The sequence below is a fragment of the Anastrepha obliqua genome, chromosome 1, assembly GCF_027943255.1.
Source record: "Anastrepha obliqua isolate idAnaObli1 chromosome 1, idAnaObli1_1.0, whole genome shotgun sequence".
NCBI lineage: Eukaryota > Metazoa > Arthropoda > Insecta > Diptera > Tephritidae > Anastrepha > Anastrepha obliqua.
In genome coordinates, this window is record NC_072892.1 from 99,516,961 (window position 1) to 99,540,702 (window position 23,742).

A 23,742-nucleotide genomic window follows, 5' to 3' on the forward strand; every position below is an offset into this window, starting at 1 on the left:
CTCAAACTTCAATTGAGCTGAATGCCCAGTAGCTAAAATGAGTTGTTTTTGAGTAACGAATTTTTGAGTAAAAAACCTGTTTCGCACTTTTTGTTTTTTGGAAAATAAAAATTTTCAATTACTTTTTTGCAAATGTGTCTACGTGAAGTCGCTCGTGTAAGTAATGACGATCATTTCGCTTCCAAAATCATTAAAATCGGTTCATTTTTGACTAAGTTATGAGCGTTTAAAAAAGAAAAAAATTCTTATATAATGAAAAAAAATCGATTTTGAGCCGAAAAACAAAATTGCCGATAACTCTTGAAAAAAATGTTTTTCGGGCGAACAAAAAAATACGTGTCTCATTATTTTGACCAGAGAGCAACATATTTGAGTTACATCGAAATCGAAGAACATGACCCGAATAGCCCGGTTGAATTGAAATGGAAAGCATCATACATATATATATAACCTCAAAGTGTTGTCTCCCAAATTAGCATCTGCACATCTCTGCTGAAACATAACGATGCCGATCTTTTTGAAATGGATGATAACTTGCGTTGAAAATGGGTCACATTTCAGAACAATAGCTGAAAAGAATCGTGGTCGAATTGCATTGAGCTGCCCTAAAGGATGGCCGAGTCCGGATCAACGGCCAAGAATGTTTTGCTATATGTTTGGTATGGTTAGAATCATCCATTGGACCTAGAGTTTGGACCTGAGGTTCTATAGTATTCTCCGCATAGTAAAGAGCTGGCACTAAGCGATTGACTACTTTAAAAATATAAATTTTTTTCAAAATTTTTCTTAATTCTTCAAAATATGCCAATGAAACCCAGCTTGTCAAGTGGAATTGTTAAACGACCTTCAAAATGGAACCAATTTATAGATAACCTGCACCTATTTTATTTCAATTCAAAAACCTCAGCTATGTTAATTTCATTCTGGAAAAAATACAAAAAAATTGTTTTTACTTGACCAATGTCAATCAGCTCCATTATGATTCGAGTTTAGAAAGAAAGCTCATAGTTGTGTGACGAGGTCAGGAGAGAGTGAGTCTACCATATCCATAGGATATACAGGGTTGCCCATATTCGACGGACCCAACGGATTTCGATGACTCTTTGGGCCCATTCCAATCGACGAGGCTTGTCCGCAGGCAACAATCTTTGCGTCAATTGAATCTTATCCGGGAATAAATGCAAATCGATGCGGATAACGCGTTGTAAACTGGTCCGAACAATGCCCAACTGCTGAGAACGGCGATTTCGGGATGTCCTTGGCGACGCCTTAGTCGGTTTTGATTAGGCCGCACTTTTCACATTATTTAATTTTTTATACGCACGTTGAGTTTTCACAATTCACTTCTTTTGTTGAATGTAAATTTCAACAATTTGGGAGCGCTTGTGTGGCGTGTACTGTTCCATTGTAAAAATCTGTTTGGACTGACGCTTCCAACGCGGTATGTCATTAAGCGATCTTACGTCTCTGTCAAAAGATACAGGATTCCCAGATGGGTCCGTCGAATATTGGCAACCCTGTACAAGGTAGCCCAAAGTTAATCATCCAATTTTGTTTTTGAATAACTTTTTTTCTATTAAAAAATGATTTTGAGTCATAGAAATCTTTATATTGTGACCTTTACGCGCTCTATTGCTAGTTTGTTTGTATACAACAGCTGTCTAGTTCACAAATATCAAATATGATTGACGTAAAACGCCATTTTCAAAAATTATAAATCTAATCTTATCAAAAATTTGGCATATATTATATATACCTATAAGTATTTAAAATATATTCTTCTATTATTTATTTATTTATTTTCTAAATATGAATATAATTTTTTGGATTCAAAATTTATTTTCCCCCCCGAATAACTTGTAACTCATACTCAAATTTATTGGTAATATGGCGCCCACACCAGTCAAGCATGTTTCCGTGTTGGCATTCCAGTGAGATTGACTGAATTCGATGCTCATTGCTGATACGAAACTAAAATATCATATGTTAAAGGCGGTCGACCACAAATAGAATAGAGAGGTCTATATTTTTACTGGCGCCGAAAGGCAGATATTTATTTCAAAGTTTGGAGTTTTGCCATCTTTCTAAATATCAAGAAATGTTTTCAAGTTACTTTCGTCAAAATTCGAAATGTTTTCCAGACATCTTATAACATTGATAATACTTTACTTCAATCTTTTCATGAATTCAAAGATTTAGGTGTAATCTTTGACTCATATTATTCATTTAATGGCCACATTAACTTTGTTATATCCACTTCTTACTCAATCTTAGGTTTTATACGTCGTAATAGCGCGAAGTTCACAGACTCTTACACTCTCAAATTACTTTTTACTTCATTTGTTCCCTCTGGACCAAAATGCAACTTTTATTTGGAAGCCTTTCCACCAATTTGCCATTGAGTGAATTGAATGTGTACAGAAAGTGTTCCTTAAATAATGCACTCAGGTCGTTAAAATTCTAAAATCCTATCCCTTCCTATAATTCCTGTTTGAATTAATTTGACTTCAAGTCTCTAAAGGGTGAAAAGTCTATAAACTCACTGCCTTTTGTTTTTAGTCCCTTTCATATCCCTACCAGATCTCTGCGCAACACTTACCTATTTCATCTTAAATTGTTTATCACGAATTATGCCTGTAATACTCCTATAGCCCGCGCTCAAAGATAATTTAATGAGATCTTAAGTTCTATTCCGCTTGACTTTTCGGTGTCAAAGAATAAACTCTATCAATTCCTTAACGCTCTTTTTTTTTTTGATTTATTTATTGAACTATCTGTATTAAATAAAGCTCATATCAGCTCTAAATGGTCTGTAAAAACTATAATTATGTTTTTGACTTGAAATAAAGGAAACAAAAGGGAAACGAAAACACTACATTTGTATTCTCTATCTGCGCTTATTTAAATTTTTCGGATTTTTAAGCATTCCTAGTATTTTGGAAGTACAAGAATATTTGACTACAATTTGGACAGTTCTATACTCTTAATTAAAGAACAAAAGGTGAAAATTCCTTAATACAAATGGGCCGTATATTTATCTTAGTACAATAATAAAAAGTTTGAAAATTTCGTGCGTCCTATATAAAATGTAGTGTTTAAGCTTTTTGATGTAGTCTCTATTTCATTTGCTCATACTCCGCCTGTACATTTACAGTGATCATTTTTAGTTGCCTTTGTTTACTTAACTATAGGAGTGCTTATATGTACATACATACTTTTGCTTACTTCATTTTGTTGATTTCATTTTTTACACTACTGAGTCTTACTCTGTGCATCTACATACATATGTAACCCCCAAGAAATACAGTTGTTGGCCATGCGTAATTGAATTCCTCTGCTATCGGAATTCCCTTTCTATTAATATTTTTTTATTACCACTTTCTGCTTTCAGATCCAAAGTCGCTGCCCTGCTGCTGGACAAACATTTGCAGATTAGCCAAATACCCAAACCGCGTCCTAGCATTCAAGTCGAACAGTCCACCATAACAACAATGCGTAGAGAGCGTAAAGCCGCACGCACGCTTGGAATTATAATGAGCGCGTTTCTACTATGCTGGGCGCCTTTCTTCCTATGGTAAGTGAAACAAAAAGATTATATACGTATAATTATATAATGTAATATATTATATGTATATAAGCATGCTTTATATATTTATACAACAACACAGCAAAGCCATTTTACATACATATACATATATAAAAATACTTTCTACCCTTAATGCTGAATATTTACTTCAACTTTAAATACTCTACTTAATACGCGCCCATTCACCCACTTCTCATCATCATAGCCTTCGTCATTTCGCCTTCTTCCGGCTTTAGTAACATACATCCGTTTTAAAGTATTAGTAGCTCGTCCATCTACTAGTTATTAATAAATAAATTTTGATTTAGTATAAATTTTTTTGTTGCGATTTTTCTCTATTTTCCCATTTTCAGGTATTTAACGTCCACACTTTGCAATAACTGTACCACACCACGCATTGTTGTTGGTCTACTCTTTTGGATTGGCTACTTTAATTCAGCCTTGAATCCCATCATTTACGCTTACTTCAATCGTGATTTTCGCGGCGCTTTTAAGAAAACATTGAAGGTAAGTTGAGAATTTTATATATGTTTTTTTAGTTTGCAGTGTAATTATTTGCCGCTTGCTGCTTGTCAGGACAAATGCACTTTTTGATTTAAATACAAGAAACAAGGTTTATAATTAACACCGCCGAATCTTCTAAAAACTTTACTCAAACTTTACTTAAAACTCACTACTATCATTAGAACTCCCACTTCTTTCACACATATGTATATAGGGTGGTCCATATATCTTATGTTATATTCACAGTTGCAGCTCTTTCCCACTGGAAGATTTGACAGAAAGCCAATATCATATCTACGTGGAACGAAATTTATCGCTTTACGATTGAACAGAGTTGGGAAATTTCCAAAATCAATGTTGTGTAGACCCAACAGTACGTTTATTGAAAATAAGTGAAAATTATGTATTCTAACGAAGCGCATTTTCCTCTCAGAATCGGAAACTCGTAAGTGGCCATCGACAAGCCAATGAATCCTCAAAGAGTAACAGTTTGGTGTAAATTTTGAAGCGACGGCATCAATTACTTTTTTTTAATGCTGCTGGAAACGCTATTTCGGTCAACACCGAGCCCTACAAAGGCATGATAAACGTGTTTTTGAGACAGGAAATTTAAGACATGGCGTACCATGCCGCAATAAGCTCGGTAACCGTGTTATCAGCCGTCTCAATTGGCCAACACGGAGCTGAGATTTGACGCCGTTAGATTTTTTTGTGGAATACTGTGAAGCACCAATGTTATGCGAATATCAAGCAAGTTGCCCATGGGCTAGAGCAAGAAATTATCAGCAAGGTCCTGGAAAACTCAGTTAATATGCTGCTAAGGGGAAGCCAGCTGAGGTTGCTACATTAATGAAATCGTGTGCCATAAATAATGGGAATGTTTGCTCTTTTGAATAAACCAATAATATACTGAAACAAATTTATTTTTCTTTAGTTTTTGAATTTTGGGAAATAAACTAATCTATGCACCACCCTGTATATATATTCTTTCTATGCCTTTTCTTTGCTGTGTACTTTCATACAACCAGATCTGAACATATTTAGTAATCAAAATTTTAAATGTCTCCGTCTACAGATGCATTAAATATCAATAAATCTCAATGCCTGCTAAAATTTAATAGAGAGAACACAAGAACATTAAAATAAAAAAAAATAAATAATTGGCGCGTACACTTCTGTTAGGTGTTTGGCCGAGCTCCTCCTCCTATTTGTGGTGTGCGGGTTGATGTTGTTCCACAAATGGATACAAGAACATTGATATGTGTAATAACTGGTCATTGTCTAATAGGTAACCATGCAAGAAGACTGGGAGTTCCGTACTATGATTATTGTACAAACTGCTACAATACAGAAGAAGAGGAAACTATTAAACTCCTCCTTTGTGGGTGTGAAACATTAGCTAGAAGAAGACTTCACACGCTTGGTAACAGATGTAGCGGGCATAGCGCATCTTAAATTAACGGAGTTAAACTCTGTTATAAAAGCCAAAGAATGGTTTGAAAAGGATCCCATAGTGTAGGGAAAAAGTTCTAGTGGTATCACAATGGACCTAAGACAGGTCTAAGTGTGCCATTTTTGGCAGCCACCAGACCTACCTACCTGCCTACCTATTTTTTGAGGATTCAGCCATTTCCCTCGCCAAAATGTCAATTGATATATATATATATACTATCAAAAGATATTACACATTTTTATACCGCCGGTACAAGGACTTCATTTCGGACAAGATAGGTTCACCATATAGAAGAACACTTCTTACCACGCTTGTGTACAGCCTGTATTGCTGTCTGGGGCCTTTTGAGTTCCTCGTGAGCCAAGATAGCGCGGCTGCCACTTTTTCAGCTTTCTCTACGGCATACTCAATATGCGGCTTAATCTTTAGACTAGCATTAAACATAATACCCAGATATTTGCGATCAGTTTTTGAGACGATTTCATGCCACTTTTCTGCTGCTTATTAAAATTGCCTCTGTTTTATATTGCATTAACTCGAGGCCCACTTCCGCCAGTCAGGTCTGGATTTGTGAATCTGCTTCGGGTGTTACTTCTAAAGTATCCAGAACAAAATATTTGACTCTTTGCAAATTCTCGTATAAGTAATACCAGAACACGTAGTATGCTCATCTTTGAAAAAGGTAAAATTGAGCAATGAGCTTTGAAAAAAGTATCTTAAAGCCACTTGATTCAATTAATTTTGAGTGCTTCTAGATATGAAGAAGTACTCCTTTGAGAGCCACTTCTTCAATGATCTTTAATATAGTGCTGCTATTTCAGAGCCTATTTTACTATTTTATGAAAGTCTCGCACTTGGGGTGGCGCAATATCCACGAGAAACTCAACAAATAAGCAGAAATCGTTAACAAAAATATGATACACAAAAATGTATTATAACAGTATTTCCATAAATATCCTATCTACACACCAAAAACAATAAATTTATTAATACACTAAAAAATACGTTTCCACATTTTAGCAAAATAATTGGTTTCACATAATTGGAATAGATATTTTATTTATAAAGAAATATATATATATTTATATGACATTAAATGTATAAAATTGCATTTTCTTGTACGCTTCAATAAGTATCGTCAAGTAATGAAATTTCAAATCGACAAATGGTGCGTATTGAATACGAATGAGCTTTTACATACATACATATATACTTGAACGCTCAGTAGGCAATGCTTGCGATTGAAAATATTGTAAATATTGATTTTTAAACCAGTGCACCACTTAACGGCATTCTTCTAGTCATGCAAGGAATAACAATATAGTGTGAAAGCATTTGAATACATAAATTGTAGGCCTTACAGTTGGAATGCAATGCTTTTCCTTGAAATAGTAGTAGCGCTTAGTTTTTAATTTCATTGCTTTAATTTTGTATAAACTATTAGACAATTTTTAGATAGTAATAGTATATTAATATTTTTTGCTTGTTTTTAGAACAACAAAAGTGTTTGGAACAAAACTGAAATTCTTTACACTCTTTTCTCTATACTATGATACAATAACAAACATTTTGACCTCACCACGGAATGACAAATTTTCCTACTACATTCACATATAAATATGTACATACATATAGCATTCCGCACTCTATTCTCTACTGTTTTTGCTTTAATTTGTGCTCATTGATCTGTACTTTTTCTACAACTCTGAAGTTTCTAACCACTGACCAATACTAGCCACACAGGCATAAAATCAAGCTGCCACCCAGTAGATATTTTGTTTGATCGAAAAAATTCTGTAAATTTGAGCAAAGGAATTTCTTCAAATTACTCTACTAACGATTATTTTCTTAAAAAGTCGCTGGACACGAAAACAAGTTTCATTTATTTTCCCAAAGACGCGTTTTCGAGATGTAGGCAAAATCTGTTTTCTAGGTCTTTTTGCAGTTATTTCCAAACAAAAAACTCCAGAAAAGTATAAAAGCGAACGTATAAAGTAAATAAGCGAACGTAAAAAAGTAAAAAGTTGAAATTATACTAAAAAAATCATTTTTGAGGTAATTCAATTACTATTAGGGAGGTTGAATTAGTTTTATAGGTTTTTTTCGAAGATTTGGGGCTTTATTGTGAAAAAACGGTACAAAATATTTTATTCGAAGTATTGGCCATCGCTAGCTACAACTTTCGCTCATCTTTCGGGCAATTTCCGGATGCCGTTTCTCCAAATTCTGGCCGCTGCTTGGCTATCCATGACTCAACCCATATTTTGGTAGCCTCGTACGAGGAGAACCGCTGGTCCGCCAAATCGAGACTCATATGCCGGAACAAATGATAATCGGAGGGAGCTATGTCTGGACTATACGGCGGGTGGGGTAACACTTCCCAGCCAAGCGTTCCAAGGTATTTTTTGACAGGTTGAGCAACATGCGGCCGAGCGTTGTCATGTTGCAAAATAACCTTGTCGTGCCTTTTTACCGTTTCCGGCCGTTTTTCTTTCAATGCCCGGCTTAAACGCATCAATTGCAGTCGGTAACGATCCCCCGTGATTGTTTCGCCCGGTTGGAGCAGCTCAAAATATACGACGCCGACCTGATCACACCAAATGCAGAGCATGATTTTCTTGCCGTGAATATTCTGCTTGGCCGTCGACGTTGATGCGTGGCCGGGCAAACCCCATGATTTTTTGCGTTTTGGGTTATCGTAGTGAATCCATTTTTCGTCGCCAGTCACCACCCGATGCAAAAAACCCTTCCGATTTTGTCGCTCGATCAGCAATTCGCACGTAAAAAATCGCCGTTCGACGTCGCGCAGCTTCAACTCGTACGGGACGCAATGTCCTTGCTTTTGGATCATTCCCATCGCTTTTAGACGCTTGCAAACGGTTGATTTATCAACGCCCAATGATTCAGCAAGCTTTTCTTGGGTTTGGCACGAGTCCTCGTTTAGCAATTCCCCCAATTCCGCGTCCTCGAACTTTTTGGGCTGGCCAAGACGCTCCTTGTCTTCGGTGTGAAAATCACCACTTTTGAATCGTCGAAACCAGTACTCACATGTTGAAATCGACGGAGTATGGTCTGGGTAGGCCTCCTGCATCAATTCACGGGCTTGGGCTGTATTTTTTTCAAATTGAAGCAGAAAAGCAAAGCTTCCCGCAAATTGCGTTTCGACGGCACGAAAGTTGACATACTCGGAGCACGAAAACACTGCGTTGTTTATACTTCAGCGAAATGACAGATACTGATAAACAAAGCCTAGGGATGAGGCTTTGTCATGAATATATATTCAGTATTGCCAACGCGATAAAGTGATAAATAGCGCCATATGTGTGTCACCTTTGAAACTAATTCAACCTTTTTTGAATTATGTATGTATATAGTACTCGTACGTAATTATCGAGGTGTGTTCAAGCAAAAAGGCGAATTATCAAATTTTGCAAATTTTTCGTTTATGTTGGTACACTCGTCTTGAAGATATGTTCAGTGTTTTAGCAATATAGCTTATTTAGCTTGTTTATGAGAGGTATAAAAAGGAAAAGTATCATATTTTGCGTGTTCGGCGATTTTCTGGCTAATAAGCGTGCGCTTCCCTGCTTCATAAAGTATGCTAGTGCACTGCTTAGTGAAAGTACGCAGTCGTATACGTATGAAAAAAAGAAAAAAATGTTGGCTCAAGTGTGTATGAAATGCACAGCTCTGCTCTTTTTCTTTTTAATTGTATTATAAAGCAAATTATAAGCCAACAGAAGAATTTCGCTCCTTATGTTGGCGACAGACGGAAAACAAATCAAAGCAATCGCTACACGCCTGGGGATTTGTTGTCGATTTTATTTCCATGCTGTTCGTTGCTGAGTGAACATGGAATGCAGGAAAAAAATTGTTGTCATGTATGGTATTTATTTGTAATTGAAAAGAAAGGGGAGAGGAATATTTGTTCCCACTTAACGCCTTTGTCTACTTTTTTATATTTTTTATTTATATTATTTTTATTTTTATAGGTATATATTATCTACTTATAAAAATTTCAATGGTTTTAATTTAATATTTCTGTCTTTATATTCATCGCTCTTATTTTTCCACAATGATGGCTGGCCTTTAAATAAATCTTTAAAATCCTCAGTAAAAAATTTAATTAATTTATTTATGAGAAATATAATTATGAATAATGTTTTAACGGCAATTGAATAAATACATTCTGTCAAAAAAATATCGGGCAGTCAACCGTAGGTGTGCTCTGCGATTTTCACTATGGATAAAAATATCGAACAAATAATCGTTGTGTAATCGTGTTGCAGAAAGCCTATGGCGAGTGGGCTTTATCAACGTATCTACGAGTGGTATAATACTTTTGCAGAGGGCCGAGAGTTCGTAGAAGATTTGCTCCGATCTGATCGCCCATCAACTTCTTCAACGGATGAAAACATCGACAAAGTCAAGGAAATTGTGCTGGGAAACCATCATTTAAGTTTGAAGGAGGTACCTCGTGACCTTAGCGTGTCCCACGATTCAATTCGTAACATGTTACACCACCAATTGCGCATGAAACGCGTGACTGCTCGATTCGTTGAATTTTTTAAAGGAAATTTTTTAAAAGATATTCAACGAGAGAGGTGGCTGAAGACATGCTTGAGCAAATGAATTTGAACCCAATGTTTATCCAGCACATCAGAACAAGTGATGAGACGGGGGTGCATGAGTTTGACATGCAAAAAAGTCAAAGCTATCCACATGAGCCGAAACGCAAAAAAACATGTAAAAGTCAGTCAAAAGTGAAAGGCATTACTCGTTTTCTTTGATTATCATAGTGTTGTGCACTCGGAGTTCATTCCAAAGGGTTCTACGGTAAATAAAGAATATTATTTTGAAGTTATTCGACGTTTGAGGGAGAACGTGCATAGGAAACGGCCCAATTTGTGGGAAGAAAACTCATGGATCTTGCACCATGATAACTCACCGTCTCACAACACTTTTCTGACCAAAAACTCGACAAATCGACAAATATCATCAAACAGCCACCGTTTTCTCCGGATTTAGCTCCTGTGACTTTTTCCTTTTCCCAAAACTTAAATTGCCACTCCGCGTAAGCCGCTTTGAGTCGATAGAGGCCAATAAGGAGAATTCGCTGCAGGAGCAGGTGTTTCGATGACTCGACTAATCGGTGGCATATGTGTATTGCTTCGAATGGAGCCTATTTTGAAGGCGACAAAATAAATTTTGATGATTGAACACATATTTTGCGTCTAATTGAACAATTCCCAGTACCTTTTTAACAGAATATATAGCAGATAAGACTATCGGCCTACGTCAATAAATGTTTTACTTAATCTTATAATTTGTTCGCTCCCAAAACACTTCAAAATTTCAGAAGAAATGAGAAAGATCATCAACTTCGTCAAACACGCGCAAACGATTGCAAATCGACGAAAATTTTTGTATACAAGTACATCTTAACTTTTATTTAACTAATGAATTTTTTTAAACTCTGAACATTTTTAAATTTCGAAGCTTAGCAGGCTTGGCCTGGCAACAAAATATCGAAACGGATTCAGACATCGTGTTAGAAGGTAAAACTGGGTATATCAATCTAAAAACCGTTAAGGCATGACACAAAGTGGCACAGAATTAATCATCCAATTTCGCTTTTACATAATTTACTAAAGAAAAAAAAATAATTTGGAGTAATGGAAATCTTTAGTTTAACCTTTACGCGATCCATTGCTTGTCTGTTTGTGTGGTGTAGTTGTCTAGTCCACAAGTGTAAAATATGATTGACGTCCGACACCGTTAGTAAAAATTAGAAGTCTTCCGATTGGATGATTAATTTTGAGCTACCTATCATAATAGAGATATGCACTGTTTGAATAGATGTGTCGGCTTCGTTGTAAACCAGCTGAGGCTGAATTGACATTGCAGTACTTAATTGATGAGTGATTTTTTTTTAAGAAAGTCGTAAGTACCAAATTTAATTGAATTTTGATCATTTTGCTTCTCTTTTACTTGGACGAGAGATTTAGTTTTGTACCGAAAAGCAAGTGATCATTATCATTAAGCGCTTTCAATTCGCGATGCGTTAGCGAGTAGCGAATAGATGAAGCCAAAAATTATACGTACATTTGTCTGGAAGCAATTCAAGAGTATTAGTAAGACCACGTTTATACAACTACACATGACAAGGGTGAATGAACAAAAATCCTTAAGTACTAGTAGGTTTATTTAAAAAAATATGACTTAGAATCAAGCATGTGGATAATTAGTGCTAGAGGTGATATGGTAATTTTAAATAACAACAGGTTTGACACAGAAAATAAAACTTGTTCGATGTATAATTTAGGCCAGCTTGAAAATATAGCACATTTCCTGGTGCGCTGCCCAATATTAAGAGAATATAGCTTCTGCTCAAATATGAAGGAGACGGTATCAATAAAACGGTTCGCGGATGACATATGGCAAAAATAAATTTTTTGTTTTTTGGTAGGACTGTTATAAGCTTACATGGCAAATTTCAGCGTGATATGTCACATAGTTTGTTTTCTGTTTGTTTTCTTTCCAACAAAATTTCGGCTTCAGACGCCTTAAAAATGTTGCAGACAACCTATGGGGACTCTGCTCTATCGCGTGCACGTGTTTTCCAGTGGTACAAATCGTTCAAAGAGGGCCGTACATCGGTTGAAAACTTGCCTCATCAACGTCGTCCAGCAACATCAGTAAACGACGAAAACATCGGAAAAGTAAAGGAAATTGTGCTTGAAAATCGCACAAATCGCAAAATCGGTTAACGCTGAATATTATTTAGACGTTCTAAAGCGTTTGCGAGAGAACATTCGTCTTAAAAGGAAGGAATTGTGGGACAACAAGTCATGGTTCTTGCATCACGATAATGCACCTGCTCACACATCACGTCTTGTTCGCGATTATTTGCACAAAAATAATGTTAATATCGTTCCGCAAGCACCGTATTCGCCTGATATGGCTCCATGTGACTTTTTCCTGTTTCCCAAGCTCAAGTTGCCGCTCCGTGGGAAACATTTTGAGACAATTGAAGTCATAAAAGAGAATTCGAAGAACACACTCGAGCTTGACTTGTTTACAGTAGCACAGAAAACAAACTATGTGACATATCACGCTGAAATTTGCCATGTAAGCTTATAACAGTCCTACCAAAAAACAAAAAATTTATTTTTGCCATATGTCATCCGCGGACCGTTTTATTGATACCGTCTCCTTCATATTTGAGCAGAAGCTACAAACCCCTTTTTTCGGAAAATTTGCTCTGAATGATCCACAACTGATTGAGATTCTCAATGAGGAAAATGATCATCGGGACAAACTTTTGCGTTTTATTAAATATACCTTCAGTTACAGAGATTACTTAATTAAAGTTAAACAGGTTTTATAAACCGAAAACCAAATAATTGTTCAACACGATAAATAAATCGACAGACGATTCATGCCGTTGTCGTTAAATTACTGTAAATATTTATTTATTTTCTTATTACTAGAGTAGGCAATTATCAAAATTTTGTATATTTTACTTTTATTTGCAATAAATAATACTACTACAAGTACACATTCGTTGCTTCAACTCGTTACTTGTGATGCTCGTGTTCTGTCAACACCGTTTGTGTTCTCGCTCTTCCCAATGTTGTTGTTGACTGCAGACTAAAAACTAAAACAATAGCAAAGAACGGAGTTGAGAATTCGCAAAGTTGAAGCAGCAAACTGTGGTCGAATGAAACTTTCTTGCAAGTGAGTTGGCAGCATTTAAAATAAAGAGTTATGCCAGTTTCATGAGGTATAGGGCCTCTCCTTTTCGCCAAGCGTTAGCAAGTGGCGAATAGATGAAGCAACTGGTATAAATGAACATATTTTGGCAACGCTGGAATAAACCTGCCTAAAATTGCATTTGTTTGTAAAATACTGAGCTACGCCAGTTTTATGAAGTATAACCATACTTGCTAGCGGCCAATCTTGTTCGATAACTTTGCTGTTACTTTCACAGGCAAATTTTTCATCAAGCGAGCAGAGCAGTGGCGAATCTAAACCATCTATTATAACTTATACGAACAATGGTAATATGAAGATAATTCTTCAACCGAAGCAACATGTCAGTATGAATGCAAAATGTTATTCGGTTTGAAAAAGTTAATTTTAGATATGTTGGTCGAGTAAGCGTTCTTTCATACTCATTACGTGGAGCATAAATTGCTGAAGTCGGATATTAAAGGTCGATGGTGACGTAAAACATTTAGATAATAATGATACATTTGTAATATTTATTGCTATATATTATATAAAATTCCATTTCATCCGTTTATTTCGCAGTTGTATAAATAGTCTTTCAAAAGAGGCGCCTAGATGTTGTTACAAAATAAAACTTGTAAAAAATTATTTCTTTTGGGTTTCACTATTTTTATTCAAAATGCGGCAGTTAACAAGTATGAGTGAAAAATGAAATGATTAAATGATAATGAATCAAATGATTAAATGTCCACCATGAGCAAGTTTCCAGGCTGTCATACGAGAATTAAAATTTTCTAGGACTCGTTCACACATTATCGCAATCTCGATCCAATTGTTGTGTTGGTTTAAACCCCACAAAAAGAGTTAGAGAGTGAGATCGCATGATTTAGGTTTCCAGTTTATGACACAATTATGTGAAATGCAAATCTTTGTTTAAAATGAGTCAAACATTGGATTGTTGAGAACGTCGAGATATCGATGTTGGAAATTTTTCAGCAACACTTTACGCCATAGCAGCAGCAATATTTTCAACAGAACGTCCAGGTTTTGTTCTGCTGGTCATTTTTCTTTTCTCGACAATCTCGATCTATAAATTTTTTCACCAACCTTTGCATTGTCGACTTATTCGGCCGATTCTTTTCACCACAAAAAATCACGAATTTTGCAATTTTTTACGCGATTTTTTGTTCTTAAAGATCTACCATTTCTATAATAAGTTTTAATAATTTTAACGCGTTCTATCATGTCAAATTCTACATCTATCTATCTGTCAAAGAAGAGACAAAAAAGGTACCGTCAAGGAATTATTCGCTACTGACATCTAGGCGTCACTTTTGGAAGGCCCTTTTGTATTAAATTCTGTAAGAAATTTTCTTACAAAAATGCAAAAAAAATATGTATTTAGCTTGAGGTATTATTCGCTCTTTTGAAAAGTATTTAGTCGAAGCCCGAACCGAACATGGCTACTTCCTTGCATTTTTATTTATCAAATTGAAAATGTACTTGAAATTTCATTGCTTGCGCACTACTTAGAATAAAATCCTTAATAATAATGCAACAAAACCTTAATAAAAATACATATACATACATACATATATAACATTTAAAAAAAATATCTTAAACAAAAAATATCAAAAGTCTAAACTCATCAAAATTTTCTAACACGCAGCTGGCATTCACATTTCTGATACGTTGTCTCACACCATCCAAATGCTAAACACAACAACTAAACTTTTCAAATGAATGGATGGGTATGCAAACAATTTAAAACATCTTTCATACCTACAAATACGTGTTTAATTTCAAACAAAAATATTTAATACTCTTCAATACTACTCGTTCTTTTATTTTTACTCTCACCTTAGTCTTAAAACCCTAAACCACCTTTACATAAGCATATCAAATTTTCTTGTAACTGTATATTTCCTATATACTTGAATGTACATACATACATATGTGTGTCTGCCGTAATGCTGTTTGCTTTGCATTGATTGTCGTTTTTTGCTTTTTGTATTTTAAGCACATTCGTTAACAGTTATGTGTCAATAAGTATAAGGGGAGATACCTAACGTACACTTGCGCTCACATAATTATGCAAACATTTTTTTCCAAAAATTTTTTTTATTGTATGTTTCATATGAAACAATTTCGTGTGAAACAAAATTCTCAAAACTTAACACGATGTTTGAGCTCTTTCGGACCTGCAGTAAAATTGAAGGGGCTATAACACTGTGTGTTTTCTAAAGATTCTGTAATTTTCTAAAGATTTTGATTAAAAAGTTGAAAATGTTGGTAAAAATTTTTAGAAATTTGTATTGTATATTTTTGTGAATTTTGTACAATGTTTGGAAGATTTATAAAATTTTTGATATACAGGGTGGCGCACGAATCGTGCTACAAAAACAAAACGTAATAACTTTTTTTCTAATCAATGTATTTAACTTTTTGTTTTTTTATTGTATAGATAATTCAATTTTATTTTATGTAACTAATTAGTTTTGAAAATAATAGAACGCAAATGACCTCCATGCTCATTCACGCATATGCGACACCTGATGAGAAAATTGTTCATTGCGCACTGAAGGGTTGAAGTCGGGATCGCCTCAATTATTGTTGTGATGGACTGCTTCAATTCAGTCAAATTACTTGGTTTTGCTTTATACACCTCTTGTTTGAGATAACCCCATAAAAAAAAATCTGGTGCAGTGAGGTCAGGTGACCTTGGGGGCCAGCGGAAAGTGGAATTTCTGGATATCAATTTATTTCTAAATTTTCGTTGGAGCTCCTCCATAACCGGTCTGGCTATATGTGCAGTTGCTCCATCTTGCTGGAACTAAATGCTGTTAAAAGGGATACGTCTTCGTCGCAGTTCTGGATAAAAAAACTCCTTCAACATGTTTAAATAACGGTCCCCATTTACAGTCGCTGTTACACCGTTTTCTTCGAAGAAGTATGGCCCGACAATGCACCTTGATGAAACTGCGCACCACACTGTGACTCGTTCTGGGTGCAGTTCCATCTCATGGAGTATTTGCGGATTTGATTGACTCCGTATACGGCAATTTTGCTTGTTTACATTGCCGTTTAGATCAAAATGGGCCTCATCAGACATAAACAAGCAATTTATGAAGTTAACTGCTAATTCCAATTTGCGCCGACAAGTTACGAGTCGAAACTCTTGGATTTGCCTGAATTGACGATGCTACAGCCGCGATTGTGGCTTCGACCCGAACATGGGGATCTCGATGGTACGGTCTGCGTGCGATGCTTCCAGATTCAGCAAACATGTTCACCAGCCTCATAATGGTCCATCTGCTCGGGGGAGTGCCGCCAAACTCCCGCCTAAATTCCCTTTGGACGGAAATGATGGACTGCAAAGCATGGTACCGCTGCACTATCCAAATCCTCTTTTCGGTATCCCAAGCCTCCATTTTTTGTAAATCTAAATACTAATCTGCAAAATAAAAAAAAAAAAAGCCGATTACTCACACAGAAAAAAAGTTATTACGTTTTGTTTTTGTAGCACGATTCGTGCGCCACCCTGTACAATGAACTATGTGAGAGGGGCTTAAGTATGTAAGCACAAGTGTATTTGGATGCACAAAAGTTTTCTATATCTTGTCATTATGACCGCCTCCGTTTAAAAAATGTAGTATTTATTGTTAGTATCATACTTTGTTATACTCGGCCAAAATCGCGTAAGCGGTTACGGCGTCAATTAGGAAGAAGTATTTATTTACAAAAATGTATTTTTGATGGTTATGTATAAAATATAATATCCGATTTTTCGATTAGATTTTGGCATGATGTCTACTCTAAAGACTAGTACTAACTTTTCAGACGTAAAAAATTTCGCCAGCAAGATGCGCTTGGCTTGCTGTGAAATGTTGCTAGCAACTTTGATTGTTAAATGAGAGGACGCGTGAAATTTATGAGCAACGCCCAGAAGCAATTGGCAAATTTTGAACAAAAAAAAAAAAAATAAAGAATATCTACTTACACTCCTTGCAAAGACGTTTCGCTTAAAAATGCCATATTTTCGGAGTATTCGAACTCAGACAATTCAATCGCAAATGACCTGCCAGTGTTCACTCAATTTTAAATGCATTTTAAATAGGTTTGAAAACGTGAACTGAGTATTACTTTGTTGTGAGATACATATGAAAATTCACGCATATTTCAAGGCAATGCGCTTTGTATGCATTTTGACAGCCATTTCACGTGAAACGCGGACTTAGCACTATGCTTAACTCACAAGTAGTGCGTTAAAATTTCTTTTTTCAGCTCAGTAATGATTTTTGGGTTATTTTATTTCAGACACTAAAGCAACAAAATCTTAGTACGTAAACTTGCATGAACCTCACATCGTCGCTGCCAGCTCACATCGTCGCTGCATTTTCGAACTATCTGCACAAACTCTTACAATTACAGTAGTAAATTTTCGCTTCTTGCCTTAACCTCAAGATTTACACAAATAACAACGAACGAAATGAGCGTACATGAATTGAAATGGCGCTAAGCTTAAAGTAGGCGGTCTAGGACATCCAATACCCAGCACTCAAAATTTAAGAAACTTTCGAAATACTTTCGGTTTCTCTTTTCGATATCTAAGATTATTCTCACATCATTCTTAGATCGAAAGCTATACTAGTAGTTTGATTAGTTTATAAAGTTATTAAAATTGACTTTTAAAATTTTTTCGTCGCGATATATTTTTTTTATGAATTGTTCAAGATACAAAAGTTCTAGAAAAACTAAAATTAAACCGCACGTTTTAAGTTACAGTAATAATTTTATCCACATGTGAGAACATTTGATAAATAATACTTACAGCGGTACAGCCATTTTGGAGGTACAGCCAAGCCAATTACAAAAATTGGTATCTCTTCTTCTATCATCGGTAGACGTTTTTTAACTTATTATTTATCTATTTTTTATAAAGAGATCTGACTCTAATCAAATTTTCTGTATAAAATTTTGGAAGAACATTTTAACTCTCTCATAGTCCTTTTTTATATGAAACTCATAAAACTTCTCATAAAAAAGAGTCAATAATACCCATTCAAGTGGAAGATAGGTACGAAAATACGAGTGCACTACACGCACGCTGAATTTCATAATGGGCCACTTAAGATAGGAGTTAAATATATTTGAATTCCATTAATAACATTGCCTTATTTCAAGTAAAATAAGTTCTAAAAAATTAAAAAAGTTTTTCCACTGGAACTCGACTACTATGCATGGTTCTTAACGTTTGGGATGAGTCTTGTAGATACCCTAAACAGCAATCATCATATTATTCTAATGTAACGTTTGAAAACAATCTAAGAAATAACAATTTTCTCTCTTGGAGAACGAATTCTTATTTTTAATGCGGATACTGTAGCCTGCATCAAATCGTTTTTAGCGCTTGTCTTTTGGGTAACTGCTTTGGTTTGAAACTATTTTCTATTATACATAAATGAAATTTAAATGTTTGCTGGCTATATTCAAGCAAATATAAACTTATTTAGGTATGTACATATAAATGTGTGTTACTTTCATAAGTTTTCAAGTCAAACTTTTTATCTTTCGATTTTATGCTTAATTCCAACAATATTTAAGGAAAACGACGCATTTCTGTATTTTATTCTGCTCTGCATATCCTTTCACGGTTTACTTTAATATTTATATGAGTGTTGTCTACATGCAAGTGTGTATATAACATATGTATGTGCTTACGTGTTTGTTTAGACTGCTGCAATAAAATATAATTCTTGTGTACATTTAATATTCGATGTTGATTTATTACACATAATAAAATTCTAAATATTTACTTACAAGTATCCGATGAAATTTCTATAAATACCCTGCAGGGAAATCCGCTGGTACGAATTTTTTGCGCCCCTAGTAAGTCAAAAACAATGACCAGCTCGCATTCTTTAAATTTTCCATATAAGCATAGAGAAATGTTTGCAGCGATACATTAGAAAATGTAAATTGCCACCGCTGCTTTTCTTGACGTGCTATTTGACAAAGGTCCTTCAAACGACGCGCCTAGATATTATGCCTCTTCGTTTCGCCAAGCATTAGGAAGTGACGAATAGATGAAGCAATTAGTATAAATAACCATATCTTGGCAGCGCTGGAAAAGAGCTACCAAAATTTCGGCCCAGAGATAGCAAGAAGAGAAGTGACGAATTGAAGGCGCCTATTGCATTAAAATAAAACATGTAAAACTTGAGATTCTTTCCAATTTCACTATTCCTATTCAAAATAAGGCTATTAACAAGTATTTGTTAAAAATCTCATCATTTATGTAAATGTTCACCAAGATCAAGTCTACAAGTCAAATTCGGCAAGCAGTCGATTCATGAGATACCCATGTTGAAGGTTGTTCAGCAAGACTTTATGCTACAGTAGCAGCAGCAACAACAGAAAGTCCAGTTTTTGGTCCTCCAGTCCTTTTTCCTTTCTCGACAAAATCAGTTTCTTCAAATTTTTTCACCAACCTTTGCATTCTCGATTTATTCGGACAATTATTTGCACCAAAAAAAATCACAAATTTTGCGATATGTTGCTCTTAAAGATGCACCATTTTCATAATAATTTTCAACAATTTTAACACGTGGTACCGTCTAAGTGTCCATGGTTAAAATTGTACATCTTTACCGTCTAGCAGTTATTCACTACTGGCAAGGAGGCGTCACTTTTGAAATACCCTTTATATGATGGTGATGTGAAAAGAGTCACTACATGACATCATCGTTGTCATGTGGGCTAATTGCATTTCTTTGCATTCCTTTTGTGGCTTTGACGCGTTCAAACACTAAAGAGCGCAATCTCTACTGGTAACATCAGTACGAACTGGTTCACTATGGACAAAATGGTATTAGTTACTCGTACCTCTACATCAATATTTTGACTCATAAGTTTAGGATTTCCCTGCAGGGATACTACGCTTTGTATGTGTGTACCTTTACTTGTAAGACACCAACACAAGTGTGGTAACCTACTGGCACACAATCGCCAGTCCTGCCATAGCTCTCTTTAAATAATGTCACTTGGTACTCTAATACTTTGTTGTTTTTTGCAGTCCTGCTGTCCATACGACCTCATAAATTGTCAAGTCAGCGCGGGCGCTGACCTACCGCCATACATCAATTCGACCGCCTCCTCTGAAATACATATGAACATTATACGTACACGTCAATACGCCACATCGTCATCGAATCAGCTGCAAACGCTCTATCAAAATTAAACAAAAGAGAAATATTCAAGCACAAATATTAGCAGTAGCAAACATTCCTGTTCATGGTGATATAGAGGCGATGAAGGAACAAATCCAATAAAATGAAATAAAAAGTACGAACCTGTACATGCGAGGGATGAAAGCCAGCAACCCAGTCAACTCAGCCAAACAAAAATAGCAACCAAAGGAGCTCGAAAAATAAACAATAATAAATATTATATACTTGTAAATGTATGTGCTAGTATGTATGTATGTATGTAGTTTATTAGAAATAAGTACCTAGGTAAGCCTGTAACTGTTATTCTATTAGAGCTTAGCTAATAGGAAGTTATAAATTAATTAAGTAGATACTTGTGTAAGTCATAAACAAAGCAAACAAAGGAAGCAAAAACAAAAGTAGCTTAAGTAAATTTGAAATGAGTATTGGAGCACACAGTGAGCTCACAAGAATACGAGACAGCAGTTTAAGCTACAAACCATCGCGACAATCCCACAGAATTGATAAAGCCTTGAAATATAAGTAATATATAAAATACCTGCAAAAATTCTCGTATATAAATATGTATGTACATAGGTACAGAAAAAGTAGTGCACGCACATATGTATATAATATAAATAAATGTGTACGTATTTCTGAAAATTTATTAAACTTAGCTGTAAAAAGTCGTCTCTTGCATATATTTGAATATAATTTTTCCAAAGAAATGTGATTTTACTGTACTCTTATAAAAAAAGTAATTTAAGCTGTTGCAAAATTAAATTTGTATATCCAATCACAAGTAGATGGTATAACTTCCCTTTTATTCATTTAAATGTAATGAAAGTGCATCAGCGAAGAATTCATCTTCCTATTATCTTGAAGCAAGGTGTTGCTACTAGTTGATATCCTTCGCAATACCTTAGTAATTTCTTATTTATTTATTTATTACTATTGATTGGCTGTTTGTGCACTGTGACCTAAATAGGTCTATTGTGCAGCCATGTAGCCTACCCGAACAGTTTCAGGCTATAAATAAATCCTAAAACTGCTGTAGGCTTTATTTCTACCAGGAGGTTTGGATCTATAGCCCCATTTCCCAGGTAATTTAGTCTGCGTCGTGCCACTACTGGGCAGTCGCTTAGAACGTGTTATGCTGTTTCTTGTGCCACTTTGCAGAGTCTACATTAATCGTTTTCTATCACACCTATCCTTTTCATGTGATAATTAAGTTTTCAGTGTCCTCTTAGTAGTTCAGTGTACAGTTTTATGTCATTTCTGCTTAGGTTAAGGATTGCTTCTGCCTTTATCCGTTCTGGATATATGTATGAGTATTTTCGATTTGCCGCATGCGCTCCAGTAAGGAAGCCTCGTTGTTCCTGCTCACGCAGAAAGGCTCTTTTGAAGCTGTTATTTACCCTGCAAAAAGGTTCAGGACCTATGAAGGAAGTATTTGCCCTCTTTTTCGCTAAATTGTCCCCAATTTCATTCCTTTCGTGCCGCTCATGTCCCGGAACCCACATTAAGGCAACAAAGTTTCATGATGCTAGGGTGTTGAGGATTTTAAAATATTCCCAGACCAACGTTGATTAGAATGAGCAGCTATCCAGCGATTTTAGAGTTGCTTGACTGTTAATATTGGCACCGCGCGCGCCTCTCCGTAGACATTCTCTAGCACACAGCTCTAAGGCGTAGACCTCCGCCTAGAAAATGGAAGTGGTTTTACCCATTGCAATTGCTTTTTTGAAATTTTGTCCGACAATTCTAGCCCCGGCACTACCGACTTCCATTTTGGACCCATCAGTAAGCCACACCTGTGCGCTCTGTTTTAAGAATATTTCATTGTTTCTACACGCTGTAGTAATTTCTTAATTTCCTTGTGACGATTTGGTTCCTGTAAAATAATTTTACTTTTTTATTGTTCTCTCCTTCTTTCGTGTTCGATTCTAAAATAAGTTAAAATGCCACACTCAGGTAAGACAAGACAAATTTTCTCCCTTACCAAGATTTGTCAGGGGTAGGTACATACTCGTATTTAATTTGACATATCCTTTTGATCAGAGAAATCTCAACGTGTTGACGTCGTCAATTATGACGTGATCACAAAATGCCTACGTAGTTTCGAAATTCGTGACAGTTCTACGTTGACGGTTTTTTATCTCTAAACAATTTATGTTATTAAATTTCTCAATAAGTCTCGATCACCTCCACACCGCTATCAATACGAGTGACTAATACGCGGCCGGCAAGGGTCAGAATAGCCGCCGTAGCTGAATAGGTTGGCGTGCGACCACCATTCGAAAGTAAGTTCGATTCTCCTTGCATGAAACAGTAAAATGATAGGACGAGTTTTTTCTTATACCGGTCGCCCCTCCGCAGACAATGGCAAATCTCCGAGTGTGTTTCTGCCATAAAAAAGCTCATTTTAAAAAATCATTTGCAATTCGGACTAGCCTTTATACTGTAGGTCCCTCCAGTTGTGGAGCAACCTCAAGAGGCACACCACAAAAAAAAAAATTATGAGATTAATTGCCACCTCTGCTAGAAATCGCAGAGTACTCACAGCGAGGGAAGTGCCCCACTTTTATGGTTACGACCAACATTAAATACGGGATTAAAGCCACAATTAAACAAACAAAAACAACGTAAATTCGATATTGTTATGTTTTTATAACGACTGACGCGTGATCTTCCAAATTAATGAAAATTAATGAAAAGTTCTCTTCTGCCAATAAAACTGCTGTTTTAATATCTTTTTATATATCGTCCTTTTATTTAACTATCTTTTCAAAATAACTATCTAGGAAAACGTTGAAATTATAATACTATTAGCATTTCTGCCGAATTCGTGACGTTAGTTCCGTTCACGACGGAAGTTCGCTCGTAATAAATAACAGGTCTATTAACTCAAACTTGTTTATTCAACATATCAGTTGCTATTTCGCTGCAGTTTGGGTTTTATATATTTATTTTACAAGTATATGTTTTATATTATACTACACGCGCGAATCAATTTGTTATTGGCGTGTAATCGTATACTTAAAAGTAAGCTGATTCATATAGCTGGACAGTGTTTTGTATTTTTGTTTTTGAGTGAGCAAAATCAACACTTTTTACGGAGTTGACTGTAACATTAAAAATTGCACCTTACCTGCCAGTCCTTGCCTTCATATCTGTGATATACTGTCCTTATAGGATTTTTTTTTTTAACTAAACTTTGTTTTAAATTCTGTCTATACCTATAGTTCATAGAAGAC

The 23,742-nt window shown here is 35.5% G+C and overlaps 1 protein-coding gene across 1 annotated transcript in view; it reads left to right on the plus strand.

Annotated features, from left to right (window-relative positions):
- LOC129236197 (octopamine receptor beta-1R) overlaps positions 1–21,107 on the plus strand; it is a 101,478-nt gene extending 80,371 nt beyond the window's left edge. Inside the window, exons 5-7 of the mRNA XM_054870440.1 lie at positions 3,392–3,574; positions 3,940–4,093; positions 20,353–21,107. Of these exons, the coding sequence (XP_054726415.1) occupies positions 3,392–3,574; positions 3,940–4,093; positions 20,353–20,517 (502 nt within the window). The 3' untranslated portion in view covers positions 20,518–21,107. The remainder of the gene's footprint in view (positions 1–3,391; positions 3,575–3,939; positions 4,094–20,352) is intronic.
- The last annotated feature ends 2,635 nt before the right edge of the window (positions 21,108–23,742 follow it).